The sequence below is a fragment of the Acomys russatus genome, chromosome 14 (assembly GCF_903995435.1).
Source record: "Acomys russatus chromosome 14, mAcoRus1.1, whole genome shotgun sequence".
Lineage (NCBI taxonomy): Eukaryota > Metazoa > Chordata > Mammalia > Rodentia > Muridae > Acomys > Acomys russatus.
In genome coordinates this window covers 3,846,557-3,865,590 of record NC_067150.1, presented here as the reverse complement: position 1 = coordinate 3,865,590, position 19,034 = coordinate 3,846,557, and the positions used below count along the sequence as shown (strand labels likewise).

The 19,034-nt window shown below is 40.3% G+C and overlaps 1 protein-coding gene across 1 annotated transcript in view; it reads left to right on the top strand.

Annotated features, from left to right (window-relative positions):
* Dync2h1 (dynein cytoplasmic 2 heavy chain 1) overlaps positions 1-19,034 on the top strand; it is a 192,232-nt gene that overhangs the window by 24,881 nt on the left and 148,317 nt on the right. Inside the window, exons 20-30 of the mRNA XM_051155884.1 lie at positions 422-549; positions 2,088-2,237; positions 3,177-3,382; positions 4,531-4,686; positions 4,777-4,891; positions 5,465-5,635; positions 6,481-6,863; positions 8,316-8,448; positions 8,546-8,663; positions 16,224-16,336; positions 17,955-18,074. Of these exons, the coding sequence (XP_051011841.1) occupies positions 422-549; positions 2,088-2,237; positions 3,177-3,382; positions 4,531-4,686; positions 4,777-4,891; positions 5,465-5,635; positions 6,481-6,863; positions 8,316-8,448; positions 8,546-8,663; positions 16,224-16,336; positions 17,955-18,074 (1,793 nt within the window). The remainder of the gene's footprint in view (positions 1-421; positions 550-2,087; positions 2,238-3,176; positions 3,383-4,530; positions 4,687-4,776; positions 4,892-5,464; positions 5,636-6,480; positions 6,864-8,315; positions 8,449-8,545; positions 8,664-16,223; positions 16,337-17,954; positions 18,075-19,034) is intronic.

The following is a 19,034-nucleotide window of genomic DNA, read 5'->3' as shown; positions in this document are numbered from 1 at the left end:
TTAGTTTTTTTTTTTAGATGTGTAGAGCGTTTAACCTGTGTGTGTACCACATGTGCACCTGGTGCCCATGGAGACCGGGAGAGCCTGTTGTTCTCTCGGAGCTGGAGCTCTGAGGATTGAGAGCCTACATGTGGGTGCTAGGAACTGAACCCTGGTGGCTACAAGCGCGGACAGAACTCCTAACTGCTGAGCTAGTTCTCCTGGCCCTTATCAAAACAATTTAAAGTGCAATGTAGAACAACTAAACTCTCATGGGAACATTTTGTCTTATTCTGCTTTTCAAACATTCCTAACCTGAAAGCAAGTGATAGTAGAGAATGTGATACACTTTGTGTAGTGGTTACGTCCGAGGCTTCCTGATTTAGAGATCATGTCACTGGGTGTCATTTTCGTGGTAATAATGATGTATCATCCCTTTCAGCTCATATTCATGAAATCGATACATTTGTTACTGAGGCTATGAAGGTCTTAACAATTATACCTCAGTCTGTGGAAGAAATAGGTGATACAAATTTACAGTATAGTAACCTGCAGGACCGGAGGCCAGAGGTGAGAATGCAAACCAAAGCAATTGTCAGCTTTACTTTGTAGAGATGTGTAAATTAGGTATTTTATGTGATTGTATAGACCTGTGTAATCTCAACATTGTGAAGAAAGAGGTCTATATAATGTGGTCCAACCTGGCAGCTCATGACTCGGGTGTAATGAGATAGTATCAGTGGTTCTTTGTATTCATTTCGTAGGTATTTGCAGCCTTTTTTATGACCTCATGTATTAGAATAACAGCAATCCATACTCATGTTTTCAGAATTGGAATCTTAATGTGTGAAATAAAAAGTTAGAACAGAGTTAGAAGAGACACACAATAGAAAAGCTTACAATTAAAGATGGGAGGTGAGACTGCTAAAAGCAGAGTCCAGAAGGCCAAGTCAGCACTGCAGGACATTTAAATGATTAAAGTTTTCTTCAGACCAAGAAAGAAGAAGATTCTAAATTAGTTTGTAAAGTTTTCAGAAAAAGTGAAAAAGTCATCTTAGTGAATGCTTCCAGTCCTTTTTTCAGTATAATGTACCTTATGCCTCATATATATTTAGTCACTATTATGAAGACATTCGTCCTTTATTGTCCTGCCTTCAGGGCTCTGATCATGAAGGATGCTGAACTTTGACAAAGGCCTCTTCTGCATCTATGGAAATAACCATGTGATTTCTGTCCTGAGTCTGTTTATGTCCTTGGGTGTCAGCTCGACACACCTGGGAGGAGGGAGCTCCGATTGGCACATGGACTTGTTGTGGGTCATTGCCTTGATTGCCTATTGATACAGAAGGGCCCAGCCCTCCGTGGAATGTACATCTCTAAGCAGGTGGCCTGGGCAATTTTAGAAAACTTGGCCTTTGCTTCCAGCTTCCCACCTTAAGCTCCTGCCCTGGCTTCCATAGGTGAAGGACTATCTTTTGGAAGTGTTGCATGACGTAAGTCCTTTCCACCCCATGGTGCTTTTTGGTCAGGAGTGTTTAATCACAGCAAGAGAAATCAACTGAGGACAGCACTGTATGACCTTTACATTTCTGAATCTGCTAAACTATCCCCGCGTCTCCAGAATGAAACCTAGATTAATTCTAGTGTATAATTAAAAAGGATGGTGTTTGATTCAGTTGGAAAATATTTTCCTGAGTATTTTCATGTCTTTGTTCATCAGAAAGATTAGTCTGAATGCTTCTTTTTCTGTTATGTCCATATCTGGTTTTGGTATGAGACACACCTTTATTTGCTTGCTTTTTTGATGACACATGGTGGTCTCTATTGTCCACAGTGGCCTGAGTTCACCGTTAGTGGAGTATGACCGTGAACTTGTGATTCTCTTGCCTTCACCTCCCCATGACTATTTTTTCATTTCCTTTAGATTAAGGTGTGTTTTGCATACTTAGTAGTAAACACCAGAAACCTCATAGCTGTGACCATAACAAATTAATTAAAAACAAATCCTTTTAAAATTTCATCTCATTTTAAAATTAAAAAAACATATAATAAAGTAATGGATTCAGAAGTGGCTGATAAAATGATTCATTGCTTCTTTTCACCCTCAGATTTTGCCCTTGTTTCAAGAAGCTGAAGACAAAAACAGGCTTTTGCGAACTGTGGCAGGTGGAGGGGTAGAGATGGTTAGCAATTTGAGAGCCAAGTGGGACAAATTTGAGCTGATGATGGAAAGTCACCAACTTATGATTAAAGATCAGGTGAGACCCTTTGAGCTGTGACGGCTGCATCTGTGTCAATATAGCCCAGTGTTAGGACTTCAGTGTTGCTACTGAAATTGACCTAACTCAGTTCTTTTCATAATGTCTTCATGCTTTGGAAAGATGACACTTTCATACGCAGCATCTTCTTGACATCATTTCTCTACAAGCTAGAGTGATGGCTCCATGTGCTGCGATTGTGCCGAGGCCCACGCCTGCTGAATTAAGTTCCTGCCATGCCTGTTGTCTAGGCTGTTTTACTGTTCCTTTGTGGGAAAGAGGGAGAGGGACAGGGCACCTCATGGCTCCTAAGGCACAGCCTGGGGTCGCACACCCCTGTCTGCCCCCCACATCTTATTGGCTGCCTAGTCTTAGCTCACAGCTGGAAAAGACTGAGCAATAGTTTTCTTAGACAAGAGTGTGTGCTCAGGCACAACGACAGGAATCTTTGAGATTTTTTTAAATTTAATTTTTATTTTTGTTTTATGTGTGTGGATGTTTTGCCTGCATGCGTGTCTGTATGCCTGATACTCCCAGGGGCCCAAAGAAGGGACTGGATCTGCTAGAACCGAAGTCACAGATGGCTGTGACCACCATGTGCTGCTGAGAGTCCCTCGTTCTCAGGAAGAGCAGCCATCCTTCCAGCCCCTAAACTGTTTTTAAAATGGCATTGCTTTTGTTGGTAATTGTAGGTGTGCTGTGAACTATAGGAACTGTTCAATGTTCATAGCTGACACTCATTTCTCACCATTGTAAATTTATGTTAAATTTTTTGTTTATAAATTATTTTATTTTAGTTTGAATTGATAAGATAAAAAACAATCTTTCATTGTTGACATTTTTCTCACTTTTAAACAAAAAGGCTGAAAATGATAATGTGAAAACAGTGCGGTTTTCCTCTGTGCTAAGACCTTTGAACCTTTGAACTCTGCCTCCCAGATCGAAGTGATGAAAGGAAACGTGAGGTCGCGCCTGCAGATCTACTACCAAGAACTGGAGAAGTTCAAGGCTCGCTGGGAGCAGCTGAAGCCCGGGGATGATGCTATTGAAACTGGCCAGCAGAGCACCATGGATCAAAGTGCAAAATCTATAAAGGAGAAAAAAATCGAGTTTGATGATCTGGAAGTCATAAGAAGAAAGCTAGTGTAAGCGTTTTTTAATTTTGTATTGAATTCATTATGCTTATCTTGAAAAACAGTTTATGCCTTTGTACTAGGCTTCCTAGATAAATTGCAGCTGTTGTTGAAGACCTTTCTTGATAAACCTTAGAAAAGTCAGGACTACAAGTAACCCGTTAGACCACTGCGTCCTTAGGGGCCGTGCTCGAGCTATGAAAGGACATAAAGACAAGTTCCAAAAAAGGACCCCAGAGAGATTAGAACACTAAACTAGCTTACGGATTAACTTAAGATTTAATTGTAATACTAAGAATTTAATTATAAAATTAAGAATTAAATTGTAATATTATTGTTTTCTACTCATCTTATTTAAAAATGGAATACTTCAGTTGGGTTCAGGGATGCATGCCTGTAATCCCAGCATTGGGGGAGGCAGAGTCAGGTGGATCTCTGTGAGTTCGAGGCTAGCCTGGTCTACAAAGTGAGTCCAGGACAGCCAAGGCTACACAGAAAAACTCTGTCTTGAAAAAACAACAACAGAAGAATAATTTTAAGAAAAATAATGCTAATGCCCTTTTCAAACTGAATCTGCTAGTTAGGGAGATGAGCACTTGTACAAGCAATGGGGATATGTCTGAGTCCTCAGCTCTCTCACAGAGATGACGTGTGGCTTATGCAACAGTAGCTCGTGATGCTCAGAGTGCACGCGCGCACACACACACACACATACACACATGAATCCAGTTAAAAAAATAATAAGACATATAGGAAAAATGATGCTGACTCATCTTAATGGTCACAGCACGTGTTAGATTTGTGCAGTTTTACATATGGTGGATTGGGGTAAATGCAGCCCTGCGATGAGTGAGTACACATTTTCTATCATGCATTTAAGTAGTATTATGATTAGATTAAGAATATCTTATATTCACTTGATGAGATGCTTTGTTAGATCATAGATGTATAAAGCAAACATTTACATAGATATTATAAGCATAAAAACATCTTGACATTACTATCTTTAAATGACACCTTAAAATAGTTCCCATAGTGTGAGTAAAGTAGAATTGCACATAAAGTTGTCTCTGCATATTTCAGTTGCAGAATGTGGTTACGTAAATTGATCACTGAGAGCTTTTCTTTTTTTTATAAATTCATGATCTTTATCTTTGTAGTGAGGACTGCCGTCATTTTGGACTGGAAGAGCCCAACTTCTCTCTGGCTTATAGCATCTCTAATGACATAGAGAGCTGTGCACAGATCTGGGCTCTTTATGAGGAGTTCCAGCAAGGACTCCAGGAAATGGCCAGTGAAGACTGGATTACCTACCGGTTTGATTCTAAAGCAATAGTTATGTTCTTGTAATTTACTCACTTTTGGAGGAAGTGTGAACTTTAACAAGTGTTCATGCTCTTTCACAGGACTAAGACCTACCTGTTTGAGGAGTTCTTGATGAACTGGCATGAGAGATTAAGGAAGGTTGAAGAGCATTCAGTTATGACAGTGAAGCTGCAGGCAGAAGTTGACAGATACAAAGTAGGTTGTTTTCCTTACTCTGATACTTAAAGATGATGGTTGGAGCCATTGCTATCTTTTTATTATTTAGTGTCTGAAACATAATTTAAATTTATTTTTCAATTAAGTTATTTCCTTATATGAAAAGGGAAAATAACATAAAGTATAACATATTATAGATATTTTTACTACCAATTAGAAAGCAATATAACTATGGAATTTAAAGTTTTTATTTCTCTATCAATAGTGACTACACAAAGGGTCTTGTGCAATAATGGGATAAAGCCTAAGGCCAGGCAAATGCTGTAGAGCTGAGCTATACCCAGTAGGACTTGGAGTTACTGTTAGAATGTTTATGTATCCTAGAAAGCAGGGGTATGTTCTGTCATGTTGTAAAACATAATAAACCACAAACGGAATATGCAAGTGTTTACAGTAAAGTTTAATAAAGAACTTTATATAAATTCAAGACTTTGATTGCAAGATTATTAAATAACTAATTGAAATTTTGAGCATTAAGATGAAAGTGAATAACCTATATTTTGCCAGGACACAAAAATGTGTAAGTCTATTTTTTACTTTCTTTTTCAAAAGGTTATTATTCCTATCCTGAAGTATGTGAGAGGGGAACATCTTTCTCCAGACCACTGGCTTGACCTTTTTCGTCTGCTTGGACTTCCTCGAGGGACCAGCCTGGAGAAATTACTGTTTGGTGACCTGCTCAGAGTCGCTGAGACAATTGTGGAGAAAGCCTCAGACCTTAAAGTGAGGATTGGGCTCTGCTGATCTGATCTTCAGGACCCGTCCTTTCCTTCTGTGAAGCTGCTGCCTTGCTCTGTTGTTCCGTCATTAGCAGTTGGGAATGCATCATACCTGTTTGGACCTGTTAGATGAGGCTGTGGAAACACTAGTAGAGCCCCTCCCTAGAGAAGGAAACCGTGAACTATTAATACTTACTTAGAGGAGGAAGTCAGCTCCATGAAAAGTGCTAGCAGATAAGAGTCTCCCACGTGCAGTGTTGACGGTCATGGGGACTACTGTGCGTATGAGCCAGAGGACAAGACGCCCCGCAGGTTGCCAGGGCTGGAAAGTGTCCTAGGGAAAACAGAACTACACAGTTTTGTCAGGAACTGTATGTTCTGTTTTTGGCCACTCCAAATAGGAAGCTTTTGATGCTTTATTATTTTATTTCCCATAAAAATGTGAAGCTTTATGTTTGTTAACAATCCTAGAACTTATTTGTTAATCTGTGTGGTTATGGCATGATTCCTACACAGAGAAACTGTAGTTATTAACCATATAGAAGCAAGAGAATTTAAGTAAGGTTTTCAGAATATTCTGATTCTTCTGTTCTCCCAAATCTCTCTCTCTCTATATATATATGGTTTGTTTGTTTTTGTTGCAGTATAGATTGGCATAGTCTCATGCAATTCAAGCTGGCCTTACACTGTGCTGCTGAAGAGGACATGGGATTCTTTGATCTTTCTGCCTCCACCTCCCATGTTATAGACATGTGTGGACCACCATACCCCACTAAAGTATATTTCTTATGTTTTATTAATGGGATAATTAATTTTGATGTAATAAGTATAACTCGTTTGTGTTAATAGGATTTAAATAGTCGGGCACAAGGGGAAGTTACCATCAGAGAAGCTTTGCGTGAGCTTGACCTGTGGGGAGTTGGAGCAGTGTTCTCCTTGATTGACTATGAAGACAGCCAGAATCGAACCATCAAGCTCATTAAAGACTGGAAAGACATAGTGAACCAGGTTGGAGACAACAGATGCCTCCTTCAGTCCTTAAAAGATTCTCCATATTACAAAGGATTTGAAGATAAAGTATCAATTTGGGAAAGAAAACTTGCACAGTTAGACGAGTACCTGCAGAATTTAAATCATATCCAGAGAAAATGGGTGTATTTGGAGCCCATTTTTGGACGTGGAGCTTTGCCTAAAGAACAGACACGCTTCAACAGAGTTGACGAAGATTTTAGGTCAGTACAGCTCTGTAGGCACAGACACATAGCGATTTTACTCACACTGTAAAGTACTTAGTATAAGTGACTCCCTTCACCTCCCTGGGGCCCCGGGACTATTCAGTTTGTTCTGTAGGCAGCCCTTCTCCAGTGCTGCTCTCCTTTTCCAGGGGTTTATTTCTGAAGCACTTTGGTCTGGTCTGTCCCTGTCTTTCTGGTTCTTCATCTGTGTACTTATGGCTCTTCTCCTGTTTCCTGTCTAGTAGGAAGACTCCCAGAGGACTAAGAAAGGCCTCTGTCATCTTCACTAGTGGCAGACTCATTTCTTTCTGTTGGCTGAGATTGTGCACGTACTGCCCGCCCACTTTTTTCTTCTAAGCTTTAAAGCTCTAACTACACTCAGGCATCAGGCCCCAGCTCACAGCCAGCCCTGCTTACCAGTGTTCCCTCTCTTCCTGCCTCAATAAGTTCTGCTAGCTACCTGTTTCTTGCGAGACACAAGGGCATCTTGGTGTTTTTCCTTTCCTCCAATTCCAAATCTAGTTAGGCTTTCTATCGCTGCCATGAAACACAAGACCAAAAAGGAAGTAGGGGAGGAAAGAATTTACTTAGCCTACACTTCTGCAGCACTGTTCTTCACTAAAGGCAGTCAGAGCAGGAACCTGGAGGCAGGAGCTGATGTGTGCACCAGCCACGGAGGAGTGCTGCTTACCTCCTTGCTCCTCATGGCTTGCTCAGCTTGCCTTCTTATAGAGCCCAGGACCACTAGCCCAGGGATGGCACGCCCACAATGGGCTGGGTGAGAAAATGCCTCACAGCTGGGTCTCATGGAGGCATTTCCTCTACTGAGGTTCCTTCCTCTCTGCTGACTCTGGCTTGTTGTCAAGTTGACACAAAGTCAGCCAGTGCACTTGCTTTTTAAAATGTATTCCTGTAATTAAACTTTTGTGTGTATGGTGGTTGTCCCGTAGCACTAAGGTGAAGGCATATGTGCACTTTACTGCTCTCCTCCAGTGTCTTAGTTGCGTGTGGCTGTTTCCTAGGACCTCAGCCAGAAACTCTGCCCTGTACTTAACTTTCTCTGTTTATTCATCATGCATATCTCAGCGTGGATCACTTCTCTAGAAAAGGCTTAAATTATGTAAGATGTTCTATTAATTACTGTGACAATACTTTTTACCTTTTTTCCTGGTGCTTAATATACTTTAATTATTTTAAGGCACCACTTAATTTCCTTTTGTGTCACTGGACCATTAGTTCTAGGACATATGACATAATATTTACTGAATGAATGAATGAAGAGGATTTGTAATATTTGATGACAAAATTGCTATGATACTAAGTTTAATATGGTTTATTAGAAGCATAATAAACTATTACCTATACATGTTCTTCTTTGTTTGAAACAAGTAAAAATGTTTCCATTTAAGCCAGAAACCTTAACGTAAGTTTGAAAATTTTATTTTGTAGATCAATAATGATGGACATCAAGAAAGACAATAGAGTCACCACATTGACCACTCATGCTGGGATCAGAAACTCTCTGCTCACAATACTCGATCAGCTTCAGAGATGTCAGAAATCCTTAAATGAATTTTTGGAGGCATGTTTGCTTGCTTTAAACTAAATTGTAACATACTCAGTATCTTAATTACTGAAAAAAGAGAAAGCTTTTTTTGTTGTTGTTGTTTTTTCACTAGGAAAAGCGGTCAGCGTTCCCCAGATTCTATTTCATTGGCGATGATGATTTGTTGGAGATCCTGGGCCAGTCTACTAACCCATCAGTGATCCAGTCCCATCTGAAGAAGCTGTTTGCTGGTAGGAATCAACAACTGCTCAACAAATAGCTCTAACTGCCTGCCAGCTACAGTGATATGCTCTTCAGTAAACACAGTTCCTACCCCCAAGTTCAGCAGTTGATGGAGCTAGTTAATGTTAGGGTCCAGGCGATCTGCTGAAGAAAGACCCCAAGGCAGCGTGCAAAAGCAAAGAGCGTTTTTATTCCAGCATGCTGGGATTGCCTCTCTCCTCTAGACGGTGACCCTGAAATGAGCACAGTGACCCCGAAATGAGCATGCAGGCTTAATTTATAGACAGTGAAAGGGATTGTGACAAACTTTGATTGGTCAGAATTGAGTAAGAGTATATGAGGGGATTCAGGGTTGGCTACTTGTTTGGTTACTGGGGTTTTTTTTTGAGTCATTGAGGTTTTGCCTCTTACTTAGGATTTGGCCTTTAATTTGATTGGAGAGTGCCAGCTGTGTTCTTTTCCAAGGCTAAAAACATAGTATTTGGTCATTTTGTCCTGTAAGTTGATTAGCCATCCAAGAGCTGCCCACTAGTTATGATTTTTCCAGGATTGTTAGAAACTTGCCCTAGTCAGAGTGAAAACCTGAAGCCTGTCATGGAGTTGGTCTATTCAAGCAAACTGGGGTCTTTGTGGGGTCTGGGATTCCTGGGGGAGGGTCTCCTCATTTCTCCCCTCTGAAGTGGTTTGATTCAGTTTTCATAGTGGGTACAGTAGAGTTGATCTAACCAGGAGAAACAGAACTAAGCGCCCATTTCCCCTTATCAATGAGTCACTTCTCCCAGCTGACATTACGACCTTGTTATCAGGGACCTAATAAGGCTGAAATGCTAGTCAGAGGGTGGGCAATGGGGCATTTATCAGGAGCATCTGGTTAGTTGATCCAGTTGAAAGAGAGGGAGCAATCACATTAGCCCTGGTTGGAGTCTGTCAGCCAAGTAAAAATCTGTAGAGACAAAGACTAGGGAGAGAATTAAAATTTCTTAGTAATAGGGGAAGGTGGAAAATCCCAAGACCTGGAAAATTTTGCATTCTCAGGAACAGGTAGGTATACTTATCTAGAGTTTATTTGATCTGTGGCAGATAGATCCAGGTCTTATGATTTTTTGATTTTCTGAAGCTTACATGAATTTTAGTTTACAAAGGAAGTATATTAATAAAAAGCAGCTAGCAGGTGTCCGTGAGGCAGCAGGTGTCCGTGAGGTAGCAGGTGCCCATGAGGCAGCAGGTGTCCATGAGGCAGCAGGTGTCCATGAAGCACCAGATGTCCGTGAGGCAGCAGGTGCCCGTGAGGCAGCAGGTGCCCGTGAGGCAGCAGGTGTCCGTGAGGCAGCAGGCGTCCGTGAGGCTGCAGGTGTCCGTGAGGCAGCAGGTGTCCGTGAGGTAGCAGGTGTCCGTGAAGCAGCAGGTGTCCGTGAGGCAGCAGGTGTCCGTGAGGCTGCAGGCGTCTGTGAGGCAGCAGCACTAGGCTCATGTCTCCATCCAGCAGACGAGCAGAGGGACACTGAATGATACGCAGTCAGTGCTGCACTAGCTAAGCCGAGCTCTGTTGAGCAATGGTAATGTTTTATATATCTTAAAATAGCTTTTTAGAACCTTTAGACTTAACTTACATTTATCAACCTTTAAACATTTTTTAGACCTTTAAACACTCTTTTTAAAAAAACTTGTATTTATCAACCTGAAATAACTTGTATTTATCAGCCTTAAAACACCTTTTTAGATCCTTAGACAGTTTTTTAGATTCTCATAACTTAAAACATTTTTATCTCCAGACTTTATATAATCTTTTTTTAAATCTGGTTATTTATCAGGAGACATAGGCAGTTGATTACTGGGAACAGTCACTTAAATGAAGGAATAGTTAAAAATATGTTCACCTTTTTTTATATGAAGTCTGTGAGTAAGGCAAATGTGTTTGCCTTTTAAATAAGAGACCTAGTACCCAGTAGTTTTAACTAGCTACTAAATTGACTAATGAACTAACAGTGGGTCTAATTGTCTTGTAGTTGTCAGGCTGCCATTAGCTTAGCCATCAATGTGATCAGAGACCTGAGAAGGATGAATTGTAACCTAGATGAATTTACCAATCAGCCCACCATCTAGATAGTTGTCTCACCCAGACTTCTGTGGTTTTCACGGCACCATGGGCAGAGGCAGTCTGACCATCAGGCACAGGAGACGAGAGGCAATTTCTCTGGAAGAAGAACATGGGAGAGACTGACCTCACCTCAGTTTTAACAAAGTGAGACAATAACTGTCTGGGTGTCCAGTTTGTCCTCAGTTCAGGCAGGGCCCAGCAGCGGGGAAGGCGTTGGGGCTGTCTTGCCCAGTGGTTAGAACACCACAAACCATCGTTGAAGTCATCTGTTGTGCCCAAATCTTCTGAGATACGTTGGGGAGTTATTGCTAGGATTTGGGAAGTCTCTGCCACAAATATATTTAATGTTAAATATATTTAATGTCATATTCAGCAGATGTCTGACAAGCTTGTTATCATATCTGAGTTAAACAAACTCTGTCTGTCTTTAGTTATCTGCTTTTAAACCACATCATGTTTTTTTTCCTGACCAATCTCTCAAAAATGATTACAATTATCTATCATCCATTGAATAACCAAAAACTATCTATCCCATCTTGGGAATGAGGCACTGTTTTCCTTTTGTCTTTTTCCTGGGTTTCTTGTTTATTTTTTCTTTCTCTGTTACGTTATTTTATGTTCTTTCTTTGTCTTTTTTATTTTTCTCTTCTATATGACAGATTTCTTTATACCAGATCTGTTGGTTGACTTCTATATTTTTATATATTACAACAGTAAGCATTTTATCATGTAAGGCCTGAACATCAATATTCAAATTGTTATGTAACCATCTTTGCCTAATCTAATCATAAACAATGTCATGTAGTCATATAAATAGGAATATTGTTCTTTTTTCAGTGAACAAAGTGATGCAAAAGAAGATCAGGCACAGATGCCCAATATGTTTCAGCAGTCATGGTGCATTTAACAGAGACAGCCTAGCAAGAAACAGCAATTGTAGTCACACTTTTTCTCTGAGATTTTATAAGCTTTACCCTGAGTAGGAAGTTGGTTTTTTTTTTTTTTAAATAATCTTTCCTGCATTTTTTATTAATTATCAGGCAATTGAGTCCCTGATATGGCTGGCCATCAACTTATATCTTGTCATTATCTTTAACACTATGCAGTAATTATTTACTTTTGTTTAATTTTTGAAACAAATATAGGAAGCCAAATAAAGCCTTCCCCTGCCCCCCAGCAATCAATCATGACAAGCACAGTCATGGATATTTTAAAAAATACAATCATTCATGAGGCAACTGGCAATCTGCACATCTCAATCATCTTTTAACAGTTCACAGTGAAATGGCCACCATTGACTGAAGCCCCTTCAGCATCAAGATCCTTAAACACAGAGAGTGGCCACTTTCTTGACCCCCTACATGACATATCACTATAGAGCACAGCAGTTCCCTGGATGCCCCAGTTTATTTCTTAATATTGCTATAAAAATAAGGAGGTTAAATAGATGCCTTTAAATCTGTCTTTTCTAATCTGAATAGATCTTATGAGTCAGTGACTTTTTTTCTCCTCTTGGGAGAAATTTTATATCCTGACAGACTGATAGAGTATTTTCATTTTTATTTATATAGAATTCGTTTGGTGGGGACAAATGTATGTTGTTCTAAAACACAGATGAGATCATTTTTGTCCCGGATATGTGTTTTAGCCTTTTCTTGGTCATAAATTTAGTTATCATTGATAAAGCATGACAGAACAGAGTTATTTTTTGAAATAATAATGTTTTTATCAACCTCCTAACCCAGTTTTTAACAGTCTTGTAGTACTAAGGGCACATTTTGCCAAAGCATGACAGCCTGCTCTCAGGCTGGTAGTTTGTGTGGTTTCAAGGGCACTAGACAGAGAGAACATCCAAGCCAGCCTGGGCACATCGTCATATCCCAAGAAGTAAGTGTATTGTCAACTTCTAATAGTCACAGTGCAGATTGTCATTAGGCCAAAGCTGCTATAGTTGTTATTCACGACGTCACGGTGTCCCTATGTGAACTGATTTTTAAGAAAGGGCGTCTAAAGATTTTGGCCTGGAGGACATTCTCTGTCCTCAGATGATGACTGGCAGGACAAGAATCAGAACAAGCACAGGTCCCAGGTGAATTTGCAATTCGTAAGAGACCAAAACTTGTCCTGGGACAAAGGAGACAGATTATGGGAATCTGTTTGCAACCCCAGAAGCTGAGGTAAACTCCAACTGAGCTGAGCGCATAGCGGTAATTTGTTAGTGTAAAGACTGCATGTTTATGACTAACTCAGAATTGTTTCAATGCTCATGGAGGTGGAACCTAAGCTGTGCCCAGGTCACCTTAAACCCACCTTAAATGACCTATGCCTAATTGCCTGGGACAACAAACCAAGACTGAGTCAGATTTATAGGTAATTAACTGTAAGATGGTTGATTTACCTGAACGAAAGTTTTTTTCCAAGAGAAATTAATACAATCAGTAACTATATAATACCTGATTAAAGCATTAAAAAACCAAACTGTTTTGTAATATCAAAATAAAGTACGTTTTTAAAGAGTGAAGTCATAGAGCAAAACCATAATTTTTATAAGAGAAAACCAAATTTTAACAGTGTTTCTAAAATTTAGTGTTTCTAAAATTAATACCAAGTGTATTATTTTCATGTTAGAAAGTTTGGCTGCCAGCAAGAGAAGTTCTCATATATGAACACATAGAGGTGCAGCACTAATACTTTGTTAATCAAGCATAGTTTAAATCTTATATTTTTAAGCCTTGTTTTTAACACAGGACAGAAATTATACAAAAATCTTATTCCAATTTAAAGTATCTTTGGAGACCTGTTTCTTTAGTTGGCTTATGGCATTTGTTGTTCAGAATGGCTTTTTGTCATAGATATTACAGATTTTTAACCATACCTACTCAATAACCAATAATTTATAAGCAAGATATACAAAACACAGTAAACTTGTACATTTAAAACTAGTCAGAAACAAACATGTAGTAAAACAGACAAAATTTTTCTTACTTTTTCTAGCTATAGTTTCAAGGGAGGAGCATCTTGCTGCTTGCCTGGTTAGCATATTAAAGTTTTCACAAATTTTATTTTTTTATAGTATAGCTCTAACTGGATCTTACTTCTAAATGTTAAATGCTAAAGGGAGAACTTGTGGAAGATAATAGAGAAACTAGGGCTATCTGAGGTTGCCACCCTGCCCAGATATTACTACACACAAGCCCCTGTTGCAAATGCACTGCCCCCATAGTGAAATTTATGCAGAGCCGGTCACCAAGGAATCCAGTGAGTAGCTGAGACTGAAAGGGACTGTAGTGGTAGCTTCATCTGGTCGCTGCTTACCACTGAGCCCCTGGAAAGACCCACCACACTGTCTCCCACTGCTCAGCCACCTATTCTTCCTACACTCACCATGTCAAGGCTTCCAGGCTTGCCAGAGCTCAGATGTGCTCATCATTAGGAGTCCAGGCAGCCCTGGGCTTGTTGCCTGTTTGATCCAGGCAGGAGACTTTCATCTGCTAGTGCCTGGCTCCAAGGACAGAGCTAGTTTATCAGTTTTTGCTGCCTCTTTCTCTGAGAATCTTTGAAATGAGTTAGAACTAACAGCCAGCAGATGAAGTTTAGCCTTTTTCTTAGAATATAAAACATAAAACAACATTTAAACAATTAAACAAATTTATAGACAGTAATATTACAGACAGAAACAAAATTTGGCATGACCATAAAGAGACAGTCAGATGGGCAAGACAAACTGACACAGTTTTGAGACTTTGACAATAGATAGTTGAGCAGATTCCAGGTGTTTCTCAGAGGGAAACCATAATTAAATGGGTCTCAGAGGGACCCATAATTAAACACTTTTAACTCTAAAAACCAAAGCAACAAGACCTCAAGCAACATTAAATACTTTAACTCTAAAAACTGAAGCAACAAGACTATGAGCAAGACACATGCACACACAAGAAGACTATGAGCAAGACACATGCACACACGAGAAGACTATGAGCAAGACACATGCACACACAAGACTATGAGCAAGACACATGCACACACAACAAGACTATGAGCAAGACACATGCACACACAAGAAGACTATGAGCAAGACACATGCACACACAAGAAGACTATGAGCAAGACACATGCACACACAAGAAGATGCAGAAGAGTGTTCCAAGGAAAAGGAAATCAAAAACCGAACTCGGCTTCCGTGGGTCAAAGCCTGTGTGCACGAGGGGGTGGGGTGGGGTGAGGGTGGGGTGGGGTAGGGAGGTGGGGTGAGGGGGCAGGGGGGCGGGGAAGGCCCTGGTGCAGGTTAGGACCTAGATGAGAATCGCCCGGCTCTCCCTGAGCCCCAGAAGAGCAGCTTCTTCGTGGCAGGCTGGAGCATCCTCTGCCTCCCATGGCTGGAGGACTGTCTGCGTGTCTGAAGATAGAAAGGTTTTAAGTTAGAAGAATCTAAGAAATGTCTGAGGATCTAAACAGGTATTTTAAGCTTGATAAATACAAGTTATTAAAAAGAGTGTTTAAAGGTCTAAAAAACGTTTAAAGGTTAATATAAGTCTAAAGGATCTAAAAAGATTTAAAATATATAAAATTTTAACATTAATCAGTAGAGTTCTAGCAATCGGCTCACATGACTAAAGCTATTTCCTGCTAATGGATTTATCTGTTCACTGTTTGAGCTTTTGGATTGCTTAAGTTTTGGATTAAGATAAATAAAATGATGGGTTTTTTATGTATATACTTTGTTTTAAATAGATAAATATTTAGTTAAGAAAGTGTTTCTTTAGGCGTTATAGGAAACTTCCAGGTCATACTAATAGATGTGATGTTACAGTACACTTCCTAGAATGTGTGAGAGTTAAGAGCTCGGTGGATTGCCGTGTGGTAGTTGATAAGAGTGCCTAAAATTCTTCCTGGAAAGTGATGAAATTGAATGAATAAACACATACAATCCAGGTATCTATATAAATAGTAGAACAATCAGTGGGTGGTATTATTGTTAGATGTTAATAAAATATTTAAAATTAGCCAGGTGGTGGTAGCGCATGCCTTTAATCCCAGCACTTAGGAGGCGGAGGCAGGTGGATTGCTGTGAGTTCAAGGCCAGCCTGGTCTACAAAGCAAGTCCAGGACAGCCAAGGCTACACAGAGAGACCTTGTCTCAAAAAACCAAAAAAAAAAAAAAAAAAAAAAAAAAAAAAAAAAAAAATTAATAATAAGAGGACTCAGCATCTTTCCTTTGTTAAGACATTTAAATACGAGAACATACTATATATATTCTACCATGTACATTATAGCTGTGTTGTATCTATTTGAGTGTATGCTGTAAGTGGTGTGTGTGCATGTAGCATGTTCGTTGTTATGCTGTAATGCCGTTGGGTTTATGCTGCTGTTGTCAGTGCTGGGGCTGTGGTCCAGAGCCTTGTGCTTGACGGCAGAGTGCTGTGCACCAAATTACATCCTCAGCCCAAGTGTTGCTGCTTTTGTATTGTAGGCATTAACAGTGTGTGCTTTGATGAGGAGTCAAAACATATAACTGCAATGAAGTCCCTGGAGGGAGAAGTTGTACCTTTTAAAAAGAAAGTTCTCCTATCAAACAATGTAGAGGTGAGCAGTTCTCTTTTCATGAAACAAACCGAATGAAATGTATCAGTTAATTGAGTCAATTTTTAAGGTAGATTTGGCTAATTTAGGTCTTTTATGAAACTTATCCCTTATCTTCAAAACTGGCTTTGTTAGCTCCCAAAGTTGTGATACTAAAGAGAGCATGGAGTTTCGATTTATGAAGCAAAGCAATTAATTCTGTAAAGAACTGTAGTTTTGGAGTAAAAAAGACTTGGATGTTACTCTTAGCTGCATATTGTGTCAGCTCTATGACCGAGAGGCCTTACTCTTACAGGGAAACAGGAATCTTAACTCTTGCTGCAAAGGCATTCTTTTGGAAATTAAATGGAATACCTTTCCTGAAATGTACTAGGTAGTTTGTGAAACACTTAGTAAGTCTTAGTTGTTTTATTTTTTAATGTAAGTTTTATGAGGTCACCAATTGACACCAGGGGTAGTTTGTATCACTTTGATTTGTAATCTCCAGTCTGAGAACTTATTCCTGCTTAAGCGTTACCATTCTATTGGATTTTAAGTACTTAAGTCAGGTGATTGAAAGCACTGATGTTTGCTAAATAGCTGCCACCTTTGCTTTGTGTGTTTTTTCCTTTCTCATAGTTTGTTGGCACAGTGGGAGGAGGAGCTGAGATTCTAGGACACGGCTAGGTCAGTTATGGCAGCAAAGCAGAAGCCGAGACCTTGGGAGCTGTTGTGATTATCAGAGCACCTCTATGGCCTACAGACAGGGTCTTCTACAGCACGGCCTAGCTTTGGGCCCATGTAGACCGGGCTGTAGTCCTGTCAGCCCCACTGCCTCTGTCTCTTGACCCACAGCCACTGCCGCACTAAGCTTTGGATTTTTAGGTTAGTTTCAGTGGCTTTGAAGTGTTTTCAGTACTGACAAGTCTCTACAAATGAGTAAAAAGCCAGAGCTTAGAGTAAATTTAAGAAGCGAAGACGTACAGTTGTAGCTTTTGTGCATATTTTTTCATAAATATAAACTTTTATGTAGAAATTGATAGTTGCTGCTACTTTGTTCTGCCATCATGTCACTCTGTATGTGTGTAGGAAGGTAGTGCCAGTGCTGAGAATCAAACCTAGGGCCTTATGCATGCTAGGCACTGTTCTGCCACTGAGCTACACTCCCAGTACACTTTAACTTAAATTTTATTATGTTACTGAAACAAATCATCTTAAAAGGCAGCCAGCATGGTCCCTCCTGTGGCCTACCCATCCTGGTGAGGCAGCCCCTTCTGTGGTTGCACTTTTCCAGTCACTAGAACATGAGGAGACTCAGCTAGTTGTTTGTCCATGCCCTATCCAGCTGGATCATAATGAGCTTGCTGGGTTTCCTCTGAAACGGTCATATAGGTTTTTATATCACACCAGTCAGTGGTAGTCAGTACTGGCCCCAGGTGTGGGTGTTCACACTTAACGCTGTGTCAAGAAGTGAAACGAAACAAATCTGTTTTTCTCAAAAATTTAAATAATAAAAAGTGATGCACCACACAGTGCATTTGAAGAGTCCACACCCCCTTTCTGCACTGAAAGAATGTGGTCAGACATGGACTGTGTATTTATTTCATCACTCCTGCATATTATTTTCTCCATTCACTTTCAGGCATGGTTGAATGATTTGGCTTTGGAAATGAAGCAAACTTTGAAACAGTTGTTGAAAGAATGTGTTACTGCTGGACGAAGTTCACAAGGTGCAATCGACCCATCTCTGTTCCCTTCCCAGGTGAGAGGGTCTGTGTCTGGGCTATGGTAGGCAAGGGTCAGCTGGCTCGGATAACTGGCATCTCTGCTGTTGGCCAGTACTTAGTAATAATCCACACTCTTTTAAAAGCCTTGGTCTTACTTGCCTCCTTAGCGCAGTAGGCAGCACATCAGTCTCATCATAAAAGCCTTGGTCTTCTACCTTCAACCCTGGGAGGATGAGCTGCACAGCAGCAGGTTATTGGCAGGTTCATTACTTCCTGGGGGAGAAAAAACTGAAGTGGAGGGAATTGGGCAGAAGCTAACTTCTTGGCTTAGGTGGTGAGGCCATTGTCATTGAAGAGGGTTTGTACCACTGCTGCCTACCCCTCTACCCCTCTCATGGCATCATCTCAGAGGGTGGAGCTGGGAGGAACTTAGTTGAAATCACACTGTGCTGGAGCACTGGCTGGGAGCCTTAAAGCTAGGCCACATGGTTGGTTATAGAGATGGCCGCAAATTAGTCTTAAGGGCACTGTATCCCTGCAACACTGGATCCTGGATATTGTACCTTTTAGACCTTGTTCTGGGCTGAGAATGATGGAGCACTAGGAATGACTGTGGTCAGGGTCCTGCTTGGCTAAGGATTTGGCCACATCCACATTAGCAAGTTTAAGTCATTCGAAGTTTAGCTCTTAGATAAGCATTGAGATGTTGGACAGTTCTCACAGAATGGTGTACTCAACATCACCAAGCCTGATGACTTGAGTTTGATTCTTGGCACTCACAGGGTACAAGGAGAGAAGTAACAATGGTAAGTTTATCTTCTAAACTCCGTTTGTGGGCTGTGTGGTGCACACACATGGGTGACCATGAACAGTATTGTTATTTTAAAAACAAGTTGCAGCAGAGGATCTATCTCAAGCCCTTCCAATGCAAACAAACATTCAGTTGTTTCTCCTGAGAAGGTGGAAATAGTGACATCAGGATACCATTTCGTGTG